The 27,737-nt window shown below is 46.4% G+C and overlaps 1 protein-coding gene across 1 annotated transcript; it reads right to left on the bottom strand.

The window, feature by feature from the left end:
• Positions 1-275: 275 nt before the first annotated feature.
• On the bottom strand, positions 276-27,648 carry LOC121531183 (phosphatidylinositol phosphatase PTPRQ-like). The gene is given in 49 exon segments (XM_045205098.1): positions 276-1,095; positions 1,236-1,359; positions 1,537-1,818; positions 1,955-2,080; positions 2,189-2,323; positions 2,948-3,024; positions 3,101-3,191; positions 3,311-3,392; positions 3,516-3,542; positions 4,432-4,560; positions 4,679-4,778; positions 4,904-4,977; positions 5,076-5,379; positions 5,524-5,682; positions 6,393-6,462; positions 6,739-6,980; positions 7,093-7,279; positions 7,371-7,489; positions 7,610-7,772; positions 7,921-8,138; positions 8,265-8,546; positions 8,673-8,814; positions 8,998-9,149; positions 9,270-9,545; positions 9,690-10,078; positions 10,750-10,801; positions 11,566-11,734; positions 11,885-12,030; positions 12,160-12,314; positions 12,468-12,602; positions 12,822-12,861; positions 13,120-13,292; positions 13,375-13,483; positions 13,601-13,882; positions 13,984-14,091; positions 14,207-14,386; positions 14,477-14,638; positions 15,490-16,057; positions 16,128-16,291; positions 16,468-16,614; positions 16,727-16,855; positions 17,511-17,748; positions 18,190-18,381; positions 18,384-18,533; positions 24,769-24,883; positions 25,097-25,205; positions 25,873-25,984; positions 27,057-27,217; positions 27,645-27,648. Coding segments are annotated over 49 exon segments (7,788 nt in total). The 3' UTR covers positions 276-1,057.
• Between the last annotated feature and the right edge of the window lie 89 nt (positions 27,649-27,737).

Here is a 27,737-nt window from a genome sequence, read left to right as displayed (position 1 = left end):
TCCTAATCTCAGCTCGTTACCTGTATAAAAGACACCTGGGAGCCAGACATTTTTCTGATTGAGAGGGGGTCAAATACTTATTTCCCTCATTAAAATGCAAATCAATTTATACAATTTTTGACATGTGTTTTTCTGGATTTTTGTTGTTGTTATTCTGTCTCTCACTGTTCAAATAAACCTACCATTAAAATTATAGACTGATAATTTCTTTGTCAGTGGGCAAACGTACAAAATCAGCAGGGGATCAAATACTTTTTTCCCTCACTGTAAGTGTATGTAAACTTCAGACTTCTACTGTATATAGCCTATATATTAGGGCTGTCAAATGAAGAAAGAAATGTAATCGAGTTAATCGCATGATTTGCTGTGATTAATTGCCATTAATCGCAAAATCAGAATTTGCTCAGATTGACATTCTTTATACAAAAAGCATTACAAGAATATTGATGTCTTGATTTTCTTCAAAGTAACGGTAAGCAAAATCAGGTAAATTGATAACTTGTTTGGACATCACATTGTGGTTTCTAGCTGTATAGATTCTGTATTTTTGATGTTTTCAGTGTATTTTGAACACTTTCAGACAATGCAATTAAACGCGATACAAAGAAATGTGTGTAATAAAATTACAAAAAGTGAACTTGAGTTAACTGGTTAACTCTGACAGCCCTACTATATATACATGTATCTCCCTCTCTTTTCTGCCTGTGGACATAGAAAATATGCAGGGCTCCAAAAGGGCTGTAATGGTGTGACAATTCAGGCCAGGGAACCACCAAGTTTCTGTTGTGTGGTTTTGACTCTCCTGCCAAAAAAGGGCAACTTGTGTTCCCAAAGAAGCTGGAGGAAACTGGAGGCATTACTCTTTTTGGACTACAAACTTATCTCTCCTTCTTTCACTCTTTCTCTCCTCTCTCTCTCCCTCCCTCTCTCTTTCTCTCCCTCTATCTCTGGTGGAGCAATCTATCTGATAAACAGTCAGTATGTCCAGGATTTGGCCCCATGACCCAAGAATAGGTGTGTTTATCAGGTGTGAAGTTGACTAAGAAGTTCTCAGCCTTTACATTGTAGTCTCCTCCCATTCCAGTTCAACATCACCTGCAAGAGCACAAAAGAGTAGATATATGAAATGTGCGTTTATGACGTGTGTGTATGCTAGTGTATGTGTATTTGTATGTATGTGTGTGCGTGTGTGTGTGTGTGCGTGCGTGCGTGCGTGCGTGCGTGCGTGTGCTCACCCTCCATAGCGTCCAGTGAGTCCATCTTCTCCAGAGCAGAGTAGTTGACGAACCAGATGGATTGGCTGTTTCCTTTACTGTTCAGCAGGTCCAGAGTACTCTGGTGTAGGAACATATACTGGGCCTGGGGACATGCATGCACAAACTCGCTAAGATTCTGTCAGGCTCTCTGCAGGTTTGAATACACCAGGACAACATGGGGAAACTAGAGTATCACATTACTACAAAGTATCATATCCATATCACAGTAAGAATATTTCATTATATTATGATACATGTTGTATAAAGACATATTTCTCACCAGGTTCTGCACCATACACATCCTCTCACTGCGTAGTTCAGCCACCAGACCGTAGATGTCCACAAAGTCATGATCACTGACGTGTTGAATCAGGTGGTCCAACGCTATAAACACTCCTGTCCTGCCCACGCCAGCACTGCAGTGCACCACTATAGTGGTGTTCTCATGCCTGTTGGCTCTGATGGCTCTAACAAACTGTATGAGTGTGCTGCTGGACTCTGGTACACCATGCTCTGGCCAGGAGGTGTAGTTGAAGTGGTGAACCACCATGTAGTCCCCATGCTAGGGAGAGAGAGAGAGAGCGAGAGAGAGAGGGGGGGAGAGATGGGGGAGAACAATGTTTTGATTATCAAGAGGGAAACTCTATAAACTTGGTTACTCTGGGATACTCAAATATGTGTGTGTGTGTGTGTGTTACCCTCTCCACTTTGAGAGCTCTGACGGTCCAGTCAGGATAGACGTCCTCTGTCAGCTTGGTGATGATGATGTCCCCAAACACTGTCACCGGCTTATTATCTTCTGGCCAGTACTGGTGACACCGGATCTACACACACACACAAACACAAACACACACGAACACACACAATTGGTGACAGCAGATCTAAACAGACATACAACCCTGACACTACTAGAACCTTGGTCCGGTCCTTACCCTTCCTTTCTCATAGCACTGTGTGAGCATAGCGATGGTTTGTGTGCGAGTCTCCCAGATCATCCTCCAGAAGTCAGCCACAGTACCGGGGAGAGGACCCTGGGTCGCTATGAACTCACTGGGACACAGATAGCCCTATTGAGGGAGAAGGAGATGCAGCAAGAGAGAGAATCTTATAATCAGAACAGAGCAAAGTCACAAGTCTCCAGTATATATATATATTACTTTTTTACTTTTACTTTTTCGCCCCAATTTCGTGATATCCAATTGGTTGTTACGATCTTGTCTCATCGCTGCAACTCCCCTACGGACTCGGAAGAGGCAAAGGTCAAGAGCCATGCGTCCTCCGAAACACGACCCTGCCAAGACGCACTGCTTCTTGACACACTGCTTGCTTAACCCGGAAGCCAGCAACACCAATGTGTCGAAGGAAACACCGTCCAACGGACGAAGTCAGCTAGCAGGCGCTAAGCCCGCCACAAAGAGTCGCTAGAGCACGATGAGACAAGGAAATCCCGGGCCGGCCAAACCCTCCCCTAACCCGGACGACGCTGGGCCAATTGTGCGCTGCCCAATTGGTCTCCCGGTCACAGCCTGGGATCGAACCCACAAGTCTCCAGTTTTATAAACACAAAAGTTGGAGTGTTTAGATGGCAAGGTTCAAGAGGTAATTACATTTTCTTTGAAAGCATGAGTGTTCTCTTTCCGGTGTGTGTGTGTGTGTGTGTGTGTGTGTGTGTGTGTGTGTGTGAGACTCACTGAGATGAAGCTAGCATTGATGTAGTCAGATCCAGGCATGCCAGGTTCAGACAGCAGCTTAACACGGTTGTTGTTGTCTGTAGAGGAGAGAGTGTGTTAGGCTGTGTGTATTTGTTACGCTCAGTGTGTGTGTGCATGCATGTGTGCTCATACAGGGTTTGATGTTAGTGAAGCGGTTCTTGGATCTGTTCCAGGGAAGGTCAGCGTCTGATGTAGCCAGGTCGTGCAGCAGTTTGGGCAGCTCCTGGCGAGGACAGGGTTAACACTGTCAGTCTACACACAGACACACAAACACGCACGCACATACACGCAGGCGCGCACACACACAGGTTTTCACAGGGGTCAGAGGTCAGAGTTACATACTGCAAACTCTTCCTGGAACTTGACGTTCTCGTTAGCACACAGATCCTCTACATGCTGCAGAAAAGACCTCTTATTGACCGGCCTGAGAGACAGAGAGAGATGGGGGTAAGAGAAATCCTTCACAGAGCAGCAATCCAAATCCAACTAGTATTGCCCAACACATACAATCACATAGCACAACATACACACTCATCAGGTGACTTACTTGAGAGACTTTCTGTAGCTGAGAAGTCTAAAACAGAGTTGACAGAACAATATGAGTCACACTAGCACACTGAGTACAGCAGACTTTACTTTCCATTACTCTACAGTTACAGACAGACTGACACACTGAATGAATAACAACAGAACTTCACTGTGAAACTAAAGCAATGAGAGAGACAACAACACACTGCAATGCAACACAGCAACACAAACATGGAGAGCTACAACACATGAAGTGCTACACACAGAGAGGCTACACACACTGCCTACAAATGTAGGATCTTAATTTCAGCCAGTTTGCTACAGCAGGAAAATAATACTTCAGAAACAGAAAATGTGAATTATTATGTGGATTATAATTAATGTAAATTTTTATTGGGGTTGATACACTTTTCATTAGGGCAAATCAAGTCAGAAATGTAAAAGTGTAAAAAAAGCTCAAATACACTACAAGTTTGCAGCAACAAAAGAGTAATCAAATTAAGATCCTACATCTGTAATAACAACTTACTGGATGACAAATATCTCCTTCCGTCTAAAGAAGAAGGAGGAATACCTGGAGAGAGAGTGTGAGAGAGGGGTTAGAGTGAGAGAGTGCAGAGTGCAGACAGCCTTGTGTGTGGTTGTGTGATTGTGTGTGTGTGTGTGTGTGTGTGTGTGTGTGTGTGTGTGTGTGTGTGTGTGTGTGTGTGTGTTAACAGCAGCCAAGCACAGTCTGTAGGCATGCAGGTAGGTCGAGGTCGGAAGAGTGTTAAAGGTAGAGTGAGCATAACGTTACAGTGGGTGAACCTTTGTGATGGAGTGTGCGAGTGATAGAGAGGGAGTGCGAGTGTATGTGTGAGGAAAAAGACACGCACACGTAGGCAGACACACACATTCGCGCACACACACACACACACACACACACACACACAGACCGGTGTAGCTTCTCTTCCTTCAGCTCCAGGTCGGCCACAGCAATCAGCTGATCCAGTTTAAACTTGGTCTCTATAATCTCCGCCTCCCGGGGAGAGTAGGTCCCTCCCTCCTTCTGACGCTGACGGATCCTGCCATTGGATGAGGGACATGTCAAAAGCTCTGAGACACCTGAATACGGCTGGCTGGGTTTAAACCTTGGTCAGCTAGAACCATCAGCTAGAACCATCAGAGGAACATTGAGTTTACCTGACAGAGGCATAGATGATGATGATGAGCAGCACGGCTAGGAAGAAGGAGAGGACAACTCCCAGAATGATCTGTTCATCTCTGGTCAACAACCCATCCACTGTCAGACAGGAGGGGGAGCGGGTGGAGAGGAGGGAAAGATAAGAGGGGTTGTTTAATCACTTTGCATTGGAGAGGAGAGGTGTGTGTGTGAGTTTGTGGAAAGAATAGGGGAGGAGTTGTTACCTGCGGTTCTGATATGCTCAGAGTAGTCAGAGTCTGTGTACTGGCCTCGGATGTTGGTGGCTCGGAATTTAAACCTGCAACACAGACAAAGACATGCACTGTATTGAACTTTGTATGTGTGTGTGTTTATGTCTGTGTGTTTACAGTACATGTGTGTGTTGTGTATACTCACACGTAGACAGTGTTTGGTTTGAGGGGTCCGTTACAAAGTGTGTTACTGTACTCCTCAGTCAGACAGTTGCCCTCCTCTCCGATGACATAGTGGTCTTCCTGGTGGTCTCTACGGTCCAGCACCCTGTCCCTCACAATTCTGTGTCTAATGTGTGAGTTGGTGCGTCTGCTGGTTTGTGTGTGTGTGTCCCTGCTCTCGTGGTCCCTCACACAGAGTGGGTTGGGGAAGCCATTGTCAGTCAGGTAGGGGGCGGGACGAGAGAAGAATGCGGTCTTCCAGTTGGTCAGGTTCCTGCTGTCCATCACTTAGACAGAGAGACATACAGATCTCAGACTAGGCCTAAAGCAGTAACTCCTAAACATGTTAGTTTAGGAGATATTTTCTGTCTGATAGATGTACTGTATGTTTATGTGTGTGTCTGTGCATGTTAGCGCGTGTGATGTCGTACCCCCAGATTCTGACACAATGATCTGGATGCTGCTGATTGGTCCGTTGTCATCGCTGTAGAAACAGGCTGGCATGCGGACAATGATGCTCTTGGAGGTTACCATGGCAACTCCTCCTCGGTCCAGCACGGCCTGGGGTCTCTGGGTGGGCTTGGCAGGAGCTACACACAGACACACACACACACACACACACAAACGTTGCGGTTATGCAGGGGTCATGTTGGGGTTATGAATGGGTTATGGGATTCCTCACAAAATCAGGACCAAGAAAATACCATGATTTGGGGGATTTTCCCGAACTTTAATCCATAGAATGGACTTTAGAGGAAGGATTGTTGACATATAGTTTACATTTGTATTTAAAAAACATAATAGATCAATAATTAATCAAAGTTGGTATGTTTATGACATTTTGGCCTTCCCCAGGCCTCCTTTAAGACTCCATAGTGTTTAGTCTGTAGGAGCTCCAAAGCAAACATTGGTGTCATATGAAGCTTCACCTCTTTACCACTTTATTGCCTGCTCTGTAATATGAGTAGTACTTTGATTTCAATAAAGCAATTCTTACATTCATTTATGAATATTGAAAAACATTAACATGACTATTGAAAATATACATTTTTAGATTTGGCATATATTTCTTTTTATTTTCAAACAATATATAATCTACAGGCATATCAAAGTTCCAGAGTGGGATCTCTGCTTCTGTTATAGTTATGATCCAATCTGTAAGCATTATCAATATTAAAATGGACTCATGTCCTTCCTCCAAAGGAACATTCTATGGATTAGATTTCCTGAAAATCATGGTCTTTTTTTGTCCTGGTTTCATGAGTAATCACCCTTATGTAGTGTAAATGTAGCACTGTACCTATGATTCCAGTAGTGATCCGAACCTCTGAGCTGGGGGGGCTTAAACCTGCGCCGTTTACTGCTGCAATCTGAGAGAGAGAGAGAGAGAGGAGATTTTCTCAGAAAGCTGAAGTGTTTTGTGACAGTGTGTGTGTTCCTCGCCCATATATTATAGTTGTGATCTGTGTGTGTGTGTAGTTGTGACCTGTGTGTGAAGTTGTGACCTGTGTGTGTAATTGTGACCTGTGTGTGTGTAGTTGTGACCTGTGTGTGTAGTTGTGACCTGCGTGTGTAGTTGTGACCTATGTGTGTAGTTGTGACCTGTGTGTGTGTGTAGTTGAGTCCTGTGTGTGTGTGATCCTCACCCGTATACTATAGTTGTAGCCTCCCTTCAGCCCCTCGATGACTGCGGTCAGAGTGCGGTTCTTATTTTTGACCACAGCGAGGTGGTTAATGGTCATCTCTAGCTGGCCCTGGCGGTAGACAAGCACCGTGTAGGAACTTATGTTCCCATTGGGTTCCTCCGGGGGGGCAAAGGTCATAAACACACGGGTCACTTCCTCTGGAATCACATGCAGGGTCACGTTCTTAGGAGGATCCCTGGGCTCTGGAGGGAGGAGGGGAGCGGGATGGACGGAGGAGAAGGAGAGAGAGAGAGATGAACTACTTTCTAGTTGAATAAAGTAGCTACTGTATTACTGTATGTGTGTATTCCTCACCCTCCTCCATTGTTCTGATGACAGTGGGCTCAGTAGCCTGTCCGTCCCGCCGTGCGTTCTCCAGTGGTCCAGTGAAGGCGGTCACGGTCACAGAGTAGCGACTGAACGCAGTCAGGTTTGTCACAACTACGGTCCTCAGCTCCTCTGGACCTCGTACTACAGACTGGTTTAACCCCTTGCTATCCAGCTGAACAACGACACAACATACAGTCGTAAGAAACATTTTAATTTTATTATTGTGTGTGTGTGTGTGTGTGTGTGTGTGTGTGTGTACTCACAGAGATGACGTCTATGAGGTAGGAAGTGGGGCCGGTGATCACATCTGGGACTTGCCATTGGATACGGAGGCTGTTGGAGGACATGGTCACCGACAGGTCACTGGGTGGGGCATCAGGGTCTGAGGGATGAGACAGGTATGAATATGCACATACTGCCTGGGTGTGTGGGTACTTCTGTTGTATGTATGTGTGTATGTGTGTACTTTTGTATGTGTGTGTGCATGCTTGTGTGTACTTACTCCCAGCCAGTGTGTGTGTGTATCTCCAGGGTGTGTGTTCTCCTGGCCCAGCATTAGTAAGGGCTGTGATTCTGAAGCGGTAGAGGCGGTACTTGACCAGAGACTGGAGAGTGATGCTCCTGTTGCCCTCACCACCATCAGAACCATTCACTGACACCAACACCTGACCAGGAAGATCATGAACATGAAGATGATGTTGAGTTCAATGTTAGGAAATTCATTCTGTGTCATACAGCATATTCATGTAGACATACTGTATGTACGACACAGCAGCCGACAACATTTACGTTCAGATATCCAGGTAAACATACATCCTGATCCACGCAGCCTGGAGCCAGGGCAGGGGTAGGCTCTGGCAGGTGTGTGGCCTCAGCTAGGGGTGTGTCAGACTGGCAGTCGGGTGACAGCAGCTGCACGGTGATGCGGTACTCAGTGAGCATGCCCGGAGCAGAGAGGGGAGGAGCCCATTGGAGCGTCACGCTGGTGGGTGTGGCCTCTGACACACTCAGGAAGCGAGGGACACCAGGAACTGCAGGGGGATATAAAGGTGGGTTGAGGTGGTACAGTTCATTTGGTCTCCTGGTGAAGTGTGTGTGTGTGTGTGTGTGTGTGTGTGTGTGTGTGTGTGTGTGTGTGTGTGTGTGTGTGTGTGTACCTGACTCGGGGTGTGTGTAGGCAGTACAGTTGATCTGGTCTCCTGGGCCGGCAGAGTTGACAGCCGTCACGGTGAGTGTGAATTCTGCGTCCGGCGCCAGCCCGCTGACCGTGTACTGGTTTGTGTCAGCCTGGTGTATGTATGCCTGTGAGTCTGAGTGTGTGTCCACCTGGACCTGGTAGTACAGGATGAGTCCATTGGGGTTGGCTGGAGGCTCCCAGTGTAGAAACACAGAGTCCCAGCTCAGACCCGAGCAGGACAGGTTACCCACCGCCTCAGACACTGGAGCCAGGAGACACAAGGTTAACGCAAGGGTTATTAGCCACTTTCACATGCATACGGCACTTGATTTCTAGTTCCACAACCCCACATACCCAGGCACACACCCACATACACCCACACACGGACCTGACTCGTTGGTTGTGAAAGACACAGGAGTGCTGTACTGGTCTCCATGACCCACTCTGGTGTAGCTAAACACACTGATCTCATAGGAGCGGTGAGGCCGGAACCCACTCAGCTGTCCTTCTGTCCACGGACCTGTAGAGTTCTGAGAGAGAGGAGGGGGGAAGAGAGAGAGAGAGAAATCAGGAAATCTTATAGACAGAACATAGCAAAGTCACAGGACTCCAGTTACACATATTAAACGTTTCTTTGTGAGTGTGTGTGTGTGTGTGTGTGTGTGTGTGTGTGTGTATGTGTGCGCATTCCTGTGTGTGTGTGTGTGCAGTACCTGGTATGTGAGTGTGTTTGTGTTGTTCTCAATGATCCTGAAGCCGTAGTGTGTGACCACACCATTGGGTTCCAGAGAGGCTTCCCAGGTCAGCCACACAGAGAAGGCTGTATGATTATACAGAGACAGGTTACGGGGAGGAGACATCGGACCTGGTGGAACACAATGTAAGAGTACATTACTGGCCTTCGTCTGTGTTCAATGGCAGCAGTTGGAGGGGTTATGTTAGGTTAGAGGTTAATAGAGGTTAAAGGTGAGAGGTTAAAGATTACCTGCTTCGTCTGTGTGCAGCATCAGTAGTAGCGGTGGTCCAGAGCCCTTGCGGGTGGCTGCGGTGATGGAGAGGTTGTAGGCAGTGTAGGGCAGCAGCTGTGTGAGTGTGAGGGTGGTGTTGGGGGTGTGTGTGGTGTTGGAGCCTCCAGGGCCGAACAGGGTGAGGGAATACTCGGTTAACTCTCCGTTGGTCTCCAGGGGGAGCTGCCACACCACAGACACTGAGGAGGACGACAGGTTCCTACTGGACACCAGCATTGGAGCTGAACTGGGGACTGGAGGGAGAGAGTGGGTTAATAGTATGTGTGTGTATGAGTTTAAAATATACATTTTGTGTGTGTGTGTGTGTGTGTGTGTGTGTGTGTGTGTGTGTGTGTGTGTGTGTGTGAGTGAGTGAGAGAGTATGTAAGAAGACTCACTATCATCATCGGTCCTTACGTGCAGCAGGCTGGTGTGGTTGTGGGCGGGACCGGCACTGGTTGCCGGGGTAACAGTGAAGATGTAGGGATAGTACTTCCTGAGTTTGGTAAACAGGAAGACGTTGTCATTGGTTGTCTTGGTGATGGTATTGTTGACAGCGGGGGGTCCGCGGGGGTTGCTGTTATGGTTTGGGGGGTTCAGGGGTTCAGTGGTAAGGGGGTGTCCAGCCTCCTGCAGGGTGAGCAGGTAGAAGGGGCGTCCGTTGGGTTCCATAGGGGGGTCCCAGCTTACTATGATGGCCGTAGAACTGAAGATCTGAGCACTGAGGTTGTGGACCGGATCACTTGGCACTGTGGGGGGAGACAGGGAGTTAGTATGACTGACTGAACTACTATGCATAATTTATATCACTGAATACTAGGACTGCGTCGGAAATGATGGGTCAAGATGGTGCTACATAGCGAACAGGGTGTCATTACTAGAACACTACAAGCTACAGTATAGGATGCTGTATACACATGTAATACATCTCCACCCAAACCAACAACATTATTAAGAAATCAAACACTTGAGCCACCCCAGGGAGAGAGACACACCAACACACACAAAACAGCACTTCATCATCATCATCATCATCATCATCATCATCATGAGGATCATCACCCCATGAGCAACAGGGAGAACCTCAGTGTGAAAAGAAAACAAGAAACATTTGACCGGAGAAACTTTGTATTGAGAAACTTCAAATCAAGAAAGTTTGAAGAAAGAAACTTAGAACAGCAGATACTCATCCTGGCTATACCCTCTTCTGATGTCCATCCTCTAAGCTCCGGTCACTGAGTCTGACCATATGGAGAGAGCAAACTGAGCATGTGCAAATTGGGAAACGGGGATGGAGAGAACAAGAGAAGTGGAGATGGAGGAGAGAAGGACTAAAATGACTAAAATGTAAGGAGGGAGGGAAGACCTCAGAGAAGGCAAATTGAGAGACTGGTAATGTGGATGGATGGATGGAGGAGAGAGGGCGGTGTGTGGGTGTCTGAGCCCAGGGCAGTGAGCCCTGCTGGGCTTGGCAGGGCAGGACAGGCAGGGTGGGCTGGAGGTCCGGTGGCTGGAGCACAGAGGCAGAGACACATAGTCAGTATCAGAGATATCATCAGACAGAAACAGGAGTCAGTTACTATTATACGTCAGATGAAGGCTGCAGTCTGTCAACACCATTTTTCCCAAAATCACATAAAAACAAAGAGATCATAGTAAAATATGAACAATACCTGACTAGCTAGCTACATTTTATAATCCACATAAATAATATCAGACTTTTTATTTGTATTAACTACTTGATATGGACATTGCTACTTCTTATTATAATCCAGATGCTGCCATTCAACAGTGATTAATCTGCATCTGAAGCTACTGACAACATTAACAGATGACTGATCACTTCTCAACACTATCAACTACTAACATTGAGGGACTAAAAGTATACACTACTGACAAAACTATACAGGATGTCTATGTTGATAGCATTGAAGGATTAATGATAGCCAAGATGTGTTTACTAAATAAATGGAGGGCTGTAGCATTGCTCTGTTTGGACTACAAAGATATGAACAGATATCCAAGATGGTAAAGACTAAACTTCCACCAGGTTCAGTAAAAGGAGATACAAACTGGTTGTCTGAGGTACGGAGGCCTCGGAGGGACAAAAAGGGCCAGTTTGTCAGACTGACAGAGTTACCTCCTTTCACTAGCCAGCTGAAAGTTCCACTTCAATCTCAGAGTTTTTCCGTGATTTTATTAAGTTCAAAAAGAGGTAGGAAAAAACAGTGCAGACTCTCTCTGTGTTTGTGTGTGTGTGTGTGCGTGACTGACCGTCCTCTGGGGTGAGTAGGTTTAAGGGATCAGTATGGACCCCCCCATCCCCCTGCAGGGTGCTGGAGGTCAGCCAGAGGCTGTAGTTCTGTCCTCCTCTCAGGCCAGACAGACGGTAGGACAGGTCCTCCCCCGGAGAGACAGGGTCCAGCTCTGACACTGGGATATGCTAATGGAGAGGGAAGAGAGAGACAATGCCCTTAAAGTAGAAAATAACACACTTTTACACATCAGTGTACAGTGCGCGTGTGTGTTACTCACCTGCTTTATAACAGCTTTATTGTCTGTGTAGTATACAATGTAGTGCTGTATAACTCACCTTATCTGTGACAGTGGTATTGTCTGAGTAGTACAGAGTGTAGTGCAGGAGTATTCCATTTGGCTGAGTGGGAGGTTGCCAGAGCATGGTCACAGAGGAAGAGGTCAGATTCACTAACGACACATTCTGGGGAGGGTCAAACGGCACTGTGGAAGAGAATTGCAAGACTTTGTGTTCACTAAAACTGAACTGGAGGCCTAGAGCATTGCTCAGTTTGGACTACAAGATTTTCAAAAGTTAAGGAACTAACTGTTTCTAACTGTGTGTGTGTGTACCTGCGTCAATAATACTGAAGTTGATGTATATGAGGACTCCCCCGTCCCCCAGGCGTGTCCAGCTGGAGATAGAGGCGTTGTAGCGATTCTCTGAGTCAACACTGATAACCACAGCTGTATCTGTCACGTTCTGCCACACCTCAAACGACTCATTCCTAGAGGAGAGAGAAGGAAGGAGGAAGAAGAGAGAGGCCATGTTGGAGCTGTAACTTCTGCTTCAATCAGAATGCCTCATCCCTCAACATCTTTTTCAACATCACATCAGCAGTAGGATTCAAACTATCGATCAATAATTACATAAAACTCACCAGACTCTGACTATGTAGTAGAGGATCTCAGAGTTGGCCTCTTTTGGTGGTTCCCATGACAATTCTACCTCATAGTCTGACAATTTCCTGGCTAGCAGAAACTGAGGGGGAGTGTCTGGTTCTGAAACAAACTTACTATTGGTTAGAACCAAACACAGACACACTGAAAACCACGCCCCCTTGGGGAAATGGACTGGAAGAAGGAAGGTCTGTCTGCATTCTGTCTCATCTGTAAGTACAGCCCTGTGAAGTGAAGCTGATTGGTTAATCATCTGTCAGTACAGCCCTGTGAAGTGAAGCTGATTGGTTAATAGTGATGGTTCTGGGTTGAATAACTCTGTGGTAACCCCTGACCTCTGACCCCTGACCTGTGATGTCAGAGTGTCAGGAGAACCTGTGACCGAGAGAGGAAGTGAACTTTCAGTAGTGAGATGAGAAGAAGAGGTAATGATGAACCTTCTGTGGTCCAGAGTCTCTGGTCATGTTAACACCATGGTCCACAACGCGGCCACCTGAAACACAATGACCCTAACCATGGTCTCCCTCTACCTCCCTCCTCTTACCCCAGATCCCTCCCTGCATTGGGGTGATGTTTAGGGGTTTACTGTGGTTCTGGGGTGTGTGTGTGTGCGCATGTTTGAGAGGCTCTCACCATCCTCCAGAGTGGTGATGTTGAGAGGGTCACTGCTGTGGTTTCCGGAGCCAATACGTGTGTGTGCCTTCACCACCAGAGTGTATTGCGCAAACTTCCTCAGGTGTGTGATCTGGGCGTGGTTGTTGGGTGTGGTCAGGTTGAGGAAGTGGGAGGAGTTTCGCAGCTCAAGGCTGTAAATCAAATCAAACTTCATTTAAAGTGCATTTAGTCATCACTAGACAGTTAAAATCTAGAAGCCATGCAGAGATGTACCTGAAGTGTGTGATAACTCCGTTGGGCACCAGGGGATGCTCCCAGGTCACGTTCACCTCATTGGAACTGACAGACACGTAGGACAGGCCGTAGGAAGGACTACCCGGGACTAGAGAGGAGACACACACACACTTCAACATGAGGCGTTAGTGTGTGCATGTGTCTAGTTTGTGTGTGTGTGTGTATGTGTTTGTGTCTAGTAGTTTATGTGTGTGTGTAGACTCACCGTCCTCCCCAGACAGCATAGTGAGTGTGTCTGAGGTGTGGTTTCCATGTCCGATGCGTGTGTATGCTCTGACAGAGATGTTATAGTATGAAAATGGCCTTAGCCCTGTCAGAGTCACTCTGGGGACAGAGCTGTTCAACACTGCCACATATGATTGGTTCTTGTACATGACCTCATACTGTTGGATCACCCCATTAGCTCTCTCCGGGGGCGACCAAGAGAGGGTGGTGGTGGAGGGAGAAGTGTCTACCACTGTTAACCCTACAGGAGGGGAGTCAGGTTCTGAGGGGGAGAGAGAGAGGGATAAGATTGGACTTTCTATCATGAAACCCACACAACAAGAGGTGTGTGTGTGTGTGTGTGTGTGTGTGTGTGGTACGTACCATCCTCGGGTGTGACAGTGAAAATATCGTCTAGGTCAGACAGAGAGCCCTCTCCTACAGCAGTAGATGCAGCCACTCGCAGCTTATAACCTGTATACTTCTCCAGCCCTGAAACACACAGCAAGCAGCTTAATACCAATACATCTTTACAGGCTTGAACGAGACTTGTACCATATGTGTATATGTGTACATACAGCATTGTGTTTGTGTGTGTGTGTGTTACCTGTAAGCAGTATGCTGGTGTTGTGTGTAATTCTCTGTAGGGCCTGGTTGCTGTGCAGGTTGAGTCCGTAGAGAGTGTAGTGTGTGATTCGTCCATTGGGGTTAAGGGGCGGAGTCCAGCTGACCAGGATGGAGGTGGAGCTAACATTCTGATAGGACACGCCCACCACTGAGCTAGGAACTACGATAACAACAACACACAACAATAAACAACAACAACAATAAACAAACAATGACACTATTACAAAACTGTGTATATATCTGTGTGTACCCTGCTCGCGGGTCTTCTCAGTGACGTGTGTGGCAGGTCCATCTCCAATAGCAGTAGCCGCGGTAACAGTGAAGGTGTATTCAGTGAAGGGACTGAGACCAGAGACTAGGTAAAACAGCTCCTCAGCCTGCATGTCTATCACCTTCTCCCTCAAATACACATCTGGAACACACACACACACACACACACACACACACACACACACACACACACACACACACACACACACACACACACACACACACACACACACACACACACACACACACACACACACACACACACACACACACACACACACACACACACACACACATACACACACACACACACACACACACACACACACACACACACACAGTGTAGAGGACAGACTGTAGAGTAGTGGTAACACACCTCATCATCAACTAGTCTTTAATGTTAAAGGAGTTAAGAGTTTAGAGCTTAAAAGGCAGGTTGGAATTTATTGTCATGGCTCATGTACTGGAGGCAGCTCTCCAGAGTGGTCACTAGTTCTGTCTTTGAGCTGTTCTTGTCTATTAATGTTCTGTATTATGTAATGTTTCATGTTCTGTGTGGACCCCAGGAAGAGTAGCTGCTGCTATCGTAGTCCCCTGTAGCTCAATTGGTAGAGCATGGCACTTGCAACGCCAGGGTTGTGGGTTCGTTTCCCACGGGGGGCCAGTATGAAAATGTATGCACTCAGTAACTGTAAGTCGCTCTGGATAAGAGCGTCTGCTAAATGACTAAAATGTAAATGTATCGCAACAGCTAATGGGGATCCTAATAAAATGCCAAATAAAATCTGATTTTAAACCTAACCCTAACCACACTGCTAACCCTAATGCCTAAACCTAACCTTAAATTTAGACCAAAAAGCACATTTGTTTTCATGAATTTATACAATATAGCCAATTTTGACTTTGCAGTTGGCCCATCTAGCGGAAATCGCTCAGTTCTGCTTCCAGGGCAAGATTCATGACAATAAACGTCAACTTGCGGTTAAAAGGTTAAAAGGTTGGTGGTGAGTGCAGTACTTCCTGGGGTGCTGGAGGCTGCAGCCCTGGTGAAGAGGTATGTTTGGAGTGTCTGGAGGTGTCCAGTGGCTGCAGGTGCAGAGCGGGTGGAGAGGTGTGGCTGGCCAGAGGTGAGCTGGCTGGGCTGTGAGTGGGCAGTGAGCCAGGGGAGGGGTGTGGCCGGGGGTGAGGAGGTTAGGGAGAGGGCAGAGGTCCCTGAGGTCACAGGGCCAAAGATCAGACGGGTAGAGTCTGGCAAGTCAGAGGTCTGGTCAGTCCCAGTCCCAGTCCCAGTGGCCATACTGGTCAGACTGGAGCCCTCAGTGACTGTGGGGTCAGTGTTGCTGTTGTGGTCAAGGTTAGTGTTAGGGCTGGTTGGAGTGCTGTGTGTGCGACTGGTTGCAGTCCTGGTCATGCCGGTGTTGAGTGTGTGGTCGGGGAGGGTGACCGTGAATGCAGGCGGGGAGGTGGTCAGGCTGTCAGCTGATCTCTTACGCCGGAGAGAGTCATCAGGGATAACTGGCGCGAACGTTCCATCACCAAGGAGATCAGTGTCATTTAGATCCTAAAGATAAGATAAAAACATCAGAGACACACACACACACAGCCACTAATCCAGACAGATAGAGTGGTACCTGTGTTCCGGTGAGGGTGATGTCCTGCAGCAGTGTGTTGTCAGACAGAACCAGGAGTCTGTACTGTGTGATCAGACCGTTGGGCTGGGCAGGGCTTCTCCAACTCACACGCACAGACACAGAGTCTACTGCTACTGCCTGTAGAGCCTGCACCGCACTGGGGGCTACACACACACAGAGCCAGACAGTATTAGACGGAATGTTAGAGAGCCAGGCCGAATGTTTAGATATTTTAGGTAGGAAAATACTCCTACACTCACCACACTGACCAATAGGGAGAGGAAGGGCACCACACTGGCAGAGCACATCACTCAAGACATGTTTGTGTGTGTGTTCTTACCCTCAGCAGATGTCAGTACAGCAGTAAATGCCTCAGGCCCCAGCAGGCCAGCAGACTTGGCCCGGACCTCCACTCTGTAGCGTGTGTAGGGTGTCAGACCAGAGTACACAAACCTCAGGTCCCCTGTGCTGTTCTCATAGATAAACCCTGAGACACACACACACACACACACACACACACACACAGCGTTAGGGTCAGATCTGCGACCTTCAGTGTTTTAAATGTAGTGATGTATGTGTATGTGTATGTGTGTGTTTACCTGTGGGGCCGTAGAGATAGATAACGTAGCTGAAGCGTCCGGTAACGACGGTTGGAGGATCCCAGGAGACAGAGACTGACTTAGATGTCATGTTCCATACCAACAGGTTGTGGGGAGGGTCCTCTGGGGCTGCAGTACACACATACATATCCACATGGTGAGAGAGAGAGATGGAGAGATAGGAACAGTGAGAGAGAGATGGAGAGAGAGAGATGGAGAGATAGGAATAGAGAGAGAGAGAGAGAGAGAGAGAGATGGAGAGATAGAGAGAGATGAAGAGATATAGGAACAGATAGAGAGAGATGGAGAGATAGGAACAGATAGAGAGAGATGGAGAGATAGGAACAGATAGAGAGAGATGGAGAGATAGAGAGAGATTAAGAGATAGGAACAGATAGAGAGATATGGAGATATTGGAACAGATAGAGAGAGATGAAGAGATACAGAGAGATGGAGAAATAGAGATAGACGGTTTTAGAAAGATATATGGAGATATAGACAGAGATATCCCACTGGGCAAAAACTGGTTGAATCAACGTTGTTTCCACATCATTTCAACCCCCCAAATCTATGTGATGACATTGAATCAACGTGGAAAACTCATTGGATTTGCAAAAAGTCATCAACGTACCTAACGTTTAACCTAAATCCAATGACATGGTGACATTTTTTGTTGATTTCACATTGAATTCACAATGCAAATCAAAATTAGATGTTGAACTGGCGTCTGTGTCCAGTGGGATGTAAATGGAGAGAGGTGGAGTGTGTGGGTGTGTTTGTGTACCTGACTCAGGCATGCGGACCATGGTGGAGGCGACCTGTCCCTCTCCGTCGGAGGTGAAAGCAGACACTTCGAAGACGTATGCTGTGTAGGGGCGAAGCTGGTCCACCCCTACGGATATTGGTACGGCCCAGGTGGCGGCGGGCGGGACGGCTGACAGGGTGACGGGAGGAGAGGACGCTGTCAGAGCTGTCACCTCTGACGGACTGGGGGTCCCACGGGACAGGATGTCTGCTGCATCCTACACACACACACACACACACACATTTAAGTACAGAGAGAGAGAGAGAGAGAGAGAGAGAGAGAGAGAGAGAGAGAGAGAGAGAGAGAGAGAGAGAGAGAGAGAGAGAGAGAGAGAGAGAGAGAGAGAGAGAGAGAGAGAGAGAGAGAGAGAGAGAGAGAGAGAAAGAGAGGGAAAAAAACTGGGGGCCTGTAGCACTGTTCTGTTTGTACTACAATATATTTTCTGAACGTTTAAAAACCAGTTGAAAAATCTAATCTCATCTAGATAGTCTTCTGCTAATGATCTGGTCAGAGTATCTTTGTAGAGAGAGAGAGAAAGAAGCAGACAAACAGAGAGAGAGAGAAAGAAGCAGACGAACAGAGAGAGAGAAAAAAGCAGACGAACAGAGAGAGAGAGAAAGAAAGAAGCAGACGAACAGAGAGAGAGAGAAAGACATACATTACAGTGTGGTAGCGCTCCGGTCATGATGTCCTCAGCATCCAGCTCTAGTATGCGGACGGTCTGACCAGTACGAGCGTGTTTGGCTTTGACCGCAAACTTGGTGATCAGACCGTTGATGCGGAGTGGCAGGAGCCACGTGACCACTACAAACGTGTGGTTCTCAGCAAACGCTGTCAGGTTAGTCACCAGGCCTGGGGCTGACAAAGGGATACAGTTGTCTGTGTGTGTAAGTGTGTGTGTGTGTGTTCGTATGTTATTAGTGGATACCTACGAGCCTCAGCAGTTTTGATGTACAGAGACTTGCTATAGGGTCCAATACCAGCAGAGTTTTCTGCTGCAACCTGGACAGACAGCAAGAGAGAGAGAGAGAGAGAGAGAGAGAGAGAGAGAGAGAGAGAGAGAGAGAGAGAGAGAGAGAGAGAGAGAGAGAGAGAGAGAGAGAGAGAGAGAGAGAGAGAGAGAGAGCGAGAGCAAGAGAATATTAATCATCATTACTAATTCAGGATTCAGTCGTCAGATCTCCACCATGTTAATCTCTACCAGTGATCAGGAACATTTATTGATGCAAAAGTCACACAACACCAGGCAGGCAGATATACACACTGACTACAGGGACATCCATAGCACCCTGTAGCCCACTGCTAGCTTGTCTTTGAAGCTAAGCAAGGTTGGGCCTCCCTGGATGGGAGATCAGATGATGCTGGCTGATGATGATGATGCTAGATGGGGGCACTATTTCCTCTGCTCTTAAGGAGACCCCAGCTCCACAGTGACAGGGAAGGAACCACCCTGTACAGAGTGACATCCTTCAGATGAGAGGTTAAAGTGAAGTTCTGACTCTAATAAGATAATGATATGGCTCCATAGCTATGAAAATAGAACAGAGAAAATGAATAGAAGACAGAACAGAGAAGATGAAAAATCGTAAGATGAGGAGCAGGACAGAGCAGGACATAGCTTGCTCAGCACTGCTGGGTGTGCTCATACAGTACACATAAGTAACATCTGGTAATGTGATACACACACACACTCCCTTGCCCCTCATGCTAAGCTGTATTAAGGTCATTAAGGATGAATGGATTCTGAAAACTATTAACCATAATCATACACAGCATATTGGCAGAATAGTCTGTGGAAAAAGAACAGCATGGCTGATCCATAGATCTTTTTACATTATAAATCATTTAATCACAATTAATTATTTAACCAGATCAAGAGAATAGTTTCCCCGCCGGAGGCATCTGCCCGGAACACACACACATGCATACATGGATGCACACAAAGACAAAGACAGATATGGTTAAAACACACATTCTACCATATGCTTACGTTACATTTCTATTGAATGATGTAAGTGTGATTGATAGGAGAGGCTATATGGACACGCCTGGTGCCCAAATTGATGACGTGAAGGATGAATTGGGAAAAGTGGAATCGGTCAGAGTGACCAGCAGCGGTATGTTGATTTCATGTGTGTCAAAAGCGCAAAAGGAGAAAGCTCTGTGGCTCTACAAGATATCGACATATGATGTGGAAAACTATGATTTTCAGACTAGGGCACCGGTTAAAGGTGTCATCTCTGGTGTCTTGTTGGACATAGAGGCTGTGTGGTTTATGGATAACATGCCAGGTGTGGTAGACGCACATAGCTTGACTCAAATGGTGGACGGAAAGAAGGAGCAAAGCCTATCGGTTTTACTGTCGTTTGATGAAGTGGTTCTCCCGACTTATGTAAAACTTGGGAATTTGAGATATGCGGTGAGACCGTATGTACAGAAGCCGCTGCCGTGTTACAATTGTAAAAAGTTTGGACACGTGGCAAGTGTTTGTCGAATAAATAAATATGTCGTAGTTGAAGAGTCCGATGAAGTTTGTTGCTGTAATTGTGATGGGAATCACGTTCCAGAGTTCCTGGAGTGGTCGCAGTAGCTAGTTACAGGGAGTACTGAATGAAGAGGTTCCCCAATCCCAGGTTCCTGAGCATGTGTAGGGATCTGAATAGACATTTAAATCCGACTGAAGGAGTACATTGAAAAAATATATATAATATATATATATATATTTTGAAATTCAGGGTAGTAGAGTGAATTTTTGTAAGTGTTTTTTGTTTTTGGTAATTAGTATGTATTTGTTCATCCAGAACAGCTTTTCTGGGGGGGATTCTTTTTTTAAACTACCTCGTACAGCAGGTGGCGGCAATACGCCTTATGAGTGTAGTCTGCTAATAAACCTTGATGAAGAATAAATTGATGACGTATGTTGCACTGATGAGCGTCGAGTGGACCACATCCTACAAAAAAAGGTAGTCAGAGTGCTGGGAACATGAAGGAAATCTGAATATAAGTTTTGGGTGGATAGGCAATGGCATGGTGTGAGAGATGGGGTTGTTTGGGAGGAAGTTTACCCCCTCTGTGGTTCTTCCTGCTATCCCACCTTGGTTGCTCCCTCAGACAGTGATAGATCAAGGGTTGCTTGAGAAGGTAAGAGCTGTTTGTCCTTTGTCCTGTCCTGTTTTTAGAATATGTTGTTTGTTAACATGACAGCGCATTTGTTATTTAATTGGGCGCCATTTAGGTTAGGCTATTTGATCGGAGAAATCTGCATGATGTAAAACGTGTCTGTCTCATTACAATGTCATACATTTCATCTCCAGCCTGTAGGCTACAGAAAAGGCCACATACTCTTTCTACCATATCTTATATCTTCTACATGATTTATGTTAAAAAAAAATTTGTTGATGGAACGTTGGTGGAGCGCCGCAGCAATGCATCTCACCAACAGCACCCTGGAGAGGCGCGCTGGGAATGGACAAGCAAAATATTTTGAGCCCCTGCCTTTGACAAAGTGGCCACTGTTTATCACAGGGCGGCATCAGCACTCACCTAAAAAGCCAATATGCCACTGGTTGAGAGAAATTGTTTTGGGGCAGAAATATGTGAGGTTTTATGTTTTGTTGGAGGTGCGTCTTGGTCAGTTTAGCTCAGAAAATGCCGCCCTTGTCAATCTGCTGCCATAAGTGGCCGCCTAATCCAGCCTAATAAGTGGGCTGGCCGTGGATGTGATCATTGTCAGGAGGAGATGGAGACAGTGGAACACGTTCTATTTCAGTGCCAGAAATATAGGAGGGAAAGGGAGCGATTTGTTATTAGATTTGAGGAGTAATTGGGTTGAAGAGCCTAGATTAAGTGAACTGCTGGGGAAATCTTCAGGGGATGTAGTATTTCATTATGTATTTTGTTTCCTTAAGGAGACGAGGATATTGGGTAGGATTTAGACCTTCCCTGTCTCTGGTCCACACTCCAGTCCATTTGGTGGCGGTAATGCACCTTAAAGTTGGTTGCCAACCGCCATATAAAATCCACAGAAGAAGAAGAGAAGAAGGAGAAGTGTCGAGTGGAGACAAAGAAAATGGGGGGAATGAACAAGAGGAAAGATGGCAGAAGCAGACACTGATGTGAATTGTGAATCTAATGGCGGTAGAATCAAGGAGAATTTGAATATTGTCCAAAAGAATGGAAAATGGAGCAAAGTAGTGTACAGTGATGAGAATGTCCCTTCGTATCTTGTAGGAGTACGGTTTGTTAATGAGGACCAGCTGGGTAAAGTGAAGGCTGTGAGGATCACGAGGCGGGCTTGTTTAGATTTGTTGTACTTCTGAGGATCAGGAGGAATGTATGTTGCGTCCCACCCGATTTGAGAAGTTTGACGTGTCGTGTGTGTCTCTTCGGAAAAGGGCACCCCTCAAGGGGGTTATATCTGCCGCTCGTAGGAATTCGATGTTGAAGAGATGAAAAATATTCCTGGAGTGATGGATGCACGTTGGATGAATCGGGTGGTGAATGATAAAAAAGTGAAGAGTCTATCTCTTCTTTAGTTTTTTTGATATGGAGTCTCTCCCTACTCAACTGCAGTTGGGGTATACACTTTATTCTGAAGGTATTCAGACCCCTTGACTTTTTACACATTTTGTTAAGTTACAGCCTTATTCTAAAATTGATTAAATTGCTTTTTTCTCCCCTCATCAATCTACACCCAATGACAAAGCAAAAACTTTATTTTTTTTAATTTTTCTGTATTCAGACCCTTTACTCAATACTTTGTTGAAGCACCTTTGGCAGCGATTACAGCCTTGAGTCTTCTTGGGTATGATGCTACAAACTTGGCACACCTGTATTTGGGGAGTTTCTCCCATTCTTCTCTGCAGATCCTGTCAAGCTCAGTCAGGTTGGATGGGGAGCATTGCTGCACAGCTATTTTCAGGTCTCTCCAGAGATGTTTGATCGGGTTCAAGTCCAGGCTCTGGCTGGGCCACTCATGGACATTCAGAGACTTGTCCCGAAGTCACTCCTGCATTGTCTTGGCTGTGTGCTTAGGGTCGTTGTTCTGTTGGAAGGTGAACCTTCGCCCCAGTCTGAGGTCCTGAGCACTCTGAATCAGGTTTTCATGAAGGATCTCTCTGTACTTTGCTCCATTCATCCTTCCCTCGATCCTGACTAGTCGCCCAGTCCCTGCAGCCACTGAAAAACATCTCCACAGCATGATGCTGCCACCACCATGCTTCACTGTAGGGATGGGGCCAGGTTTCCTCCAGACGTGACGTTTGGCATTCAGGTCAAAGAGTTCAATCTTGGTTTCATCAGGCTACAGAATCATGTTTCTCATGGTCCGAGTCCTTTAGGTGCCAAGTGGCTGTCATGTGCCTTTTACTGAGGAGTGGCTTCCGTCTGGCCACTGTACCATAAAGACCTGATTGGTGGAATGCTGCAGAGATGGGAGAACCTTCCAGAAGGACAACCATCTCCACAGAGTAACTCTGGAGCTCTGTCAGAGTGACCATCGGGTAATTGGTCACCTCCCTGACCAAGGCCCTTCTCCCCCTATTGTTCAGTTTGGCTGGGCGGCCAGCTCTAGGAAGAGTCTTGGTGGTTCCAAACTTCTTCCATTTAAGAATAATTGAGGCCACTGTGTTCTTGGGGACCTTCAATGCTGCCGAAATGTTTTGGTACCCCTCCCCAGATCTGTGCCTCGACACAATCCTGTCTCGGAGCTCTACGGACAATTCCTTCGACCTCATGGCTTGGTTTTTGCTCTGACATGCACTGTCAACTGTGGGACCTTATATAGACAGGTGTGTGCCTTTCCAAATCATGTTCAATCAATTGAATTAACCACAGGTGGACTCCAATCAAGTTGTAGAAACATTTCAAGGATGATCAATGGAAACAGGATGCACCTGAGCTCAATTTCGAGTCTCATAGCAAAATGCATGAATACTTACGTAAATAAGGTATTTCTGTTTTTTATTTTTTGTAAATTAGCAACAAATTCTAAAGACCTGTTTACGCTTTGTCATTATGGGGTATTATGTGTAGATTGATGAGGACACTTTTATATTTAATACATTTTAAAATAAGGCTGTAACGTAACAAAATGTGGAAAAAGGGAAGGGGTCTGAATACTTTCCGAATGCACTGTATAAACTACATAATCAGAGCATTTATCCCAAGACCAATGCAGTGTGATCACTGTAAAGCTTTTGGACATGTTTCAAGTTTTTGAAGAAGGGAGAAGCCGGGATGTCCAAGTTGTGGAAAAGATCATGTCATGTGTTTTAAAAGCGATGAAAATGTGACTTGTTGCAATTGTGGTGGGAACCATGAAGCCATGTCTTTGGAATGCCCGACCAGGGTGAAAGAGAATGAGCTGGCCAAAGTCAGGGCTGTCCAGAGCATTTCATATGCAGCGGCTGTTAAAAGGGTTGAGGGTTCGAATGATGCTCCTGAAGAGTCCATGGTGGTGGATAGGCCTTCCCTGCAGGCTGCAGGGGTTGCCTTTCATCAGCAGGACCCATATATTTTAAAGGCTAAGACGGTGGACTTTGTGGCCTTCATAGCTATGGGGATTAATGGCACTGCCAAAGTGGAGAGAAGGTCCAGGAAAATAGATATCATTGTGGATGCGGCGGCGCAGTACCTGGGACTGAAAGATTTCTCAGTGGAGGAGTTGCATGGAGTATTGTCACAAGCCGTACCACCCTCTTAGGCCCCAGAGCCTGAGAAGGGATATATGGAGATTTGAAGGAATTAACTATTTTTATTTGGGAGGATTAAGTCAGTTTTCCCTATCAATTATCGCTCCAGGCGATTAACTTTTAAGAAGGCACACCTGTTAATTGAAATACATTCCAGGTGACTACCTCATGGTTGAGAGAATGCCAAGAGTGTGCAAAGCTGTCATCAAGGCAAAAGGTGGCTACTTTGAAGAATCTCAAATATAAAATATATTTTGATTTGTTTAACACTTTTTCAGTTACTACATGATTCCATGTGTGTTATTTCATACTTTTGATGTCTTCACTATTATTCTACAATGTAGAAAATAGTAAAAATAAAGAAAAACCCTGGAATGAGTAGGTGTGTCCAAAATTTTGACTGGTACTGTTTTGACTGGTAAATTTTGGACACCAGGCATGTCTGTATAGCCTCTCCTGTGTATGATTACCTTCTAGATGTGTGTGTGAAAGAGTGCGAGAGCAGAGAGACGTTACTTACAGTATGTTTACTGTATGATTGTTACCTTGATGTTATAGGTAGACCCTGGTAAAAAGAGGTTGAGAAGGGTCTCAGGGATGTCCAGGTGTTTGGTCACCTCTTTGAAGGTGGTGTCTGGATACGGACACACCTCCTTGTACCTATTAAATTAAATAGAAACAACTTTATTTAAACACCAGATGATAAACAAACAACTTTATTTAAACACCAGATGATATACAAACAACTTTATTTAAACTTTATTTAGAGGTAAATAGTGGTGGAATATCAACCCCCTATTCCCCTTAGTGTTATTCCCCTCATAGTGTTCCAGGAGAAGGCTTAATCTGGGTCTACATCATATGTCTCCTTACCTGATGACATAACCGTCGATGCGGGAGTCAGAGGGCATGGTCCAAGATAGAAGGATCCCATTGGAGCCCACCCGCTCCCCCTCTAGATTGGTGGGAGGGGATGTTGGGGCTGGGAGAGGAGGAGGGAGAGGAAAGAAGAAGAGACGAGAGGAGAACTGTTAAGGCCATATTCCAGAAAGAATCCAATCCATACATAACAGTACATCCTGCCTAAACTAGGAAGTCCATTCAACAAACTGGGAGAATGATGAGACATTATGGGTGTGTATGACCAGCTTGCTCTATTCTGGTGAATAGACCCTCAGAGCTCTGGCATTTCACTGACATTCACTACAGCATCATTCATCCTGCTTAGCAAGGCTAGAGTTACCACACACACACACAAACGTACACACACCTACAAACACACACACACACCTACACACGCACACACGCACCCGACACGCGCACACACACACACACACACACACACACACACACACACACACACACACACACACACACACACACACACACACACACACACACACACACACACACACACACACACACACACACACACACACACACACACACACACACACACACACACACACACACACACACACACACACACACACACACACACACACACACACACACACACACACGCACACACGCACACACACGCACAGTGTGGGAGATAATACATATTATCAGCCATTATCAGCAGAGGGCAGCAGCAGAACAGTTTCCTCAGAGCAGACCACTATCAGTTCGGCTGTAACACATCTCACCGGTCTCGTTGGTGTTGATTATGCGGCTGACCGGAGGGCTGAGGTTGGAGGAGGAGGCGGCGGTCACCATGACCGTAAACACTGTTCGAGGACTCAGACTGGAAACATCAGCCTGAGAAGAGACTGCACGGTCAGAACATGAACACAACCACAACACAACTACAGTATGTGGTTGCAGATGACTGTGTGTGTGTGTGTGTGTGTGTGTGTGTGTGTGTGTGTGTGTGTGGAGCAGTCTAACCTGTGAGTGTGTGTATCCCAGGTAGAAGGTGATGATCAGGAGGAGAGTGATGGCCATGCTGCAGCTAGCCCAGTTAGCCCTGTTAGCCTAGTTACCCCAGTTAGCCCAGTTACCTGTTAGCCCAGTTAGCTGTTTGCTGGTCAGAGGCAGCAGGTTAGCGAGAAAGAGGCAATGTTAGCGTCCAGTGCTACACATTAGCTCAAGGTTAGAGGGCTTAGCGCCATTGTTCAATCCAGTGTTGTCAGCAATTTAGCTACAGCAGGTCACAGTGTTACAGCAGTTTAGATCTTAGAGCAGTCATCCAGGCCTAACGTAGTAACCCAGTCCACAGTTAGCGATAGTTAGCTACGGTTAGCAGGTTAGAGTTGAAGAGTTTGAGGGCAGTACATGTCACCACAATGTAGAAACAATTAGAGCAGAAAGATTACAGTAGTAGTAATAGTCCAGTCTTATGGTAGCAACAGGTTAGCTACAGCAATAGTAGATGTAGTCCAGCTCTGGTAGTAACCCAGTCCACCGTTAGCCATCGTCCAGTGGTCAGCAGTTAGCCGGTTAGGTCAGAGAGAGGCAGGGCAGTGTGTGCACCATAACTCCATGCAGGCAAACTCTTTCTCGCTCTCTCTCTCTGGGGAGAGCAGCTTCACCAAATGAATGATTCAGGGTTGAGCTCAGTAGGTCTACCTAATAAATAATGAGCTCTATTACTCAACCTGTGTGTGTATGTGTGTGTTTTTGTGTTAGGTTACGCTGGGGGTATCTGACACCTGGCTGCTGGGCAAGGTCGGGAAGGGGTGGGATCTGGGTGAGGGGAGGTATGTGTTAGTATAGGTGTGTGTGTGTGTCTCCATAACTCACTTATGTTGACATTTACAGAAGCAGATTAACTCCTGTCTCCACTGCTGCTGCTAACGTCTACTATGTAATAGCTTCCGTGTGAGTGTACCTGTACGCGTCCATCGTGTGTGTGGTAGACAGAGACAGTTCCTTGGTTGGGCAGCAGGCTGACGAGGTACTGGTCCACACAGCCCTCTGACTGCTCCCAACGCAGAGAGAAGTTCTGAGCAGACACACTAACCACATACACACCCCGCACATGGCCCAGCACTGAGGGATACAGAGAGAGAGAGAGAGAGAGAGAGAGAGAGAGAGAGAGAGAGAGAGAGAGAGAGAGAGAGAGAGAGAGAGAGAGAGAGAGAGAGAGAGAGAGAGAGAGAGAGAGAGAGAGAGAGAGAGAGAGAGAGAGAGAGGAGAGAGAGAGAGAGAGAGAGAGAGAGAGAGAGAGAGAGAGAGAGAGAGAGAGAGAGAGAGAGAGAGAGAGAGAGAGAGAGAGAGAGACAGAGAGAGAGAGAGAGAGAGAGAGAGAGAGAGAGAGAGAGAGAGAGAGAGAGAGAGAGAGAGAGAGAGAGAGAGAGAGAGAGAGAGAGAGAGAGAGAGAGAGAGAGAGAGAGAGAGAAAGATAAAAAGAGAGGGGCGAGAGATGGAGGGACACAGAGAAAGAGATAAATATTTTATGTATAACTTATTGAGTGACCCATGCTTAAAATCAGGGAAGTTGTGGTTGAGCTGTGATCATAGCGTGGTCAGAGTAATGTAGTTGTGTTACACTCAGGTACCTGTGGTTACA

Source organism: Coregonus clupeaformis, chromosome 19 (genome assembly GCF_020615455.1).
Source record: "Coregonus clupeaformis isolate EN_2021a chromosome 19, ASM2061545v1, whole genome shotgun sequence".
Classification (NCBI taxonomy): Eukaryota; Metazoa; Chordata; class Actinopteri; order Salmoniformes; family Salmonidae; genus Coregonus; species Coregonus clupeaformis.
This window is presented reverse-complemented; position numbering and strand designations above follow the sequence as displayed.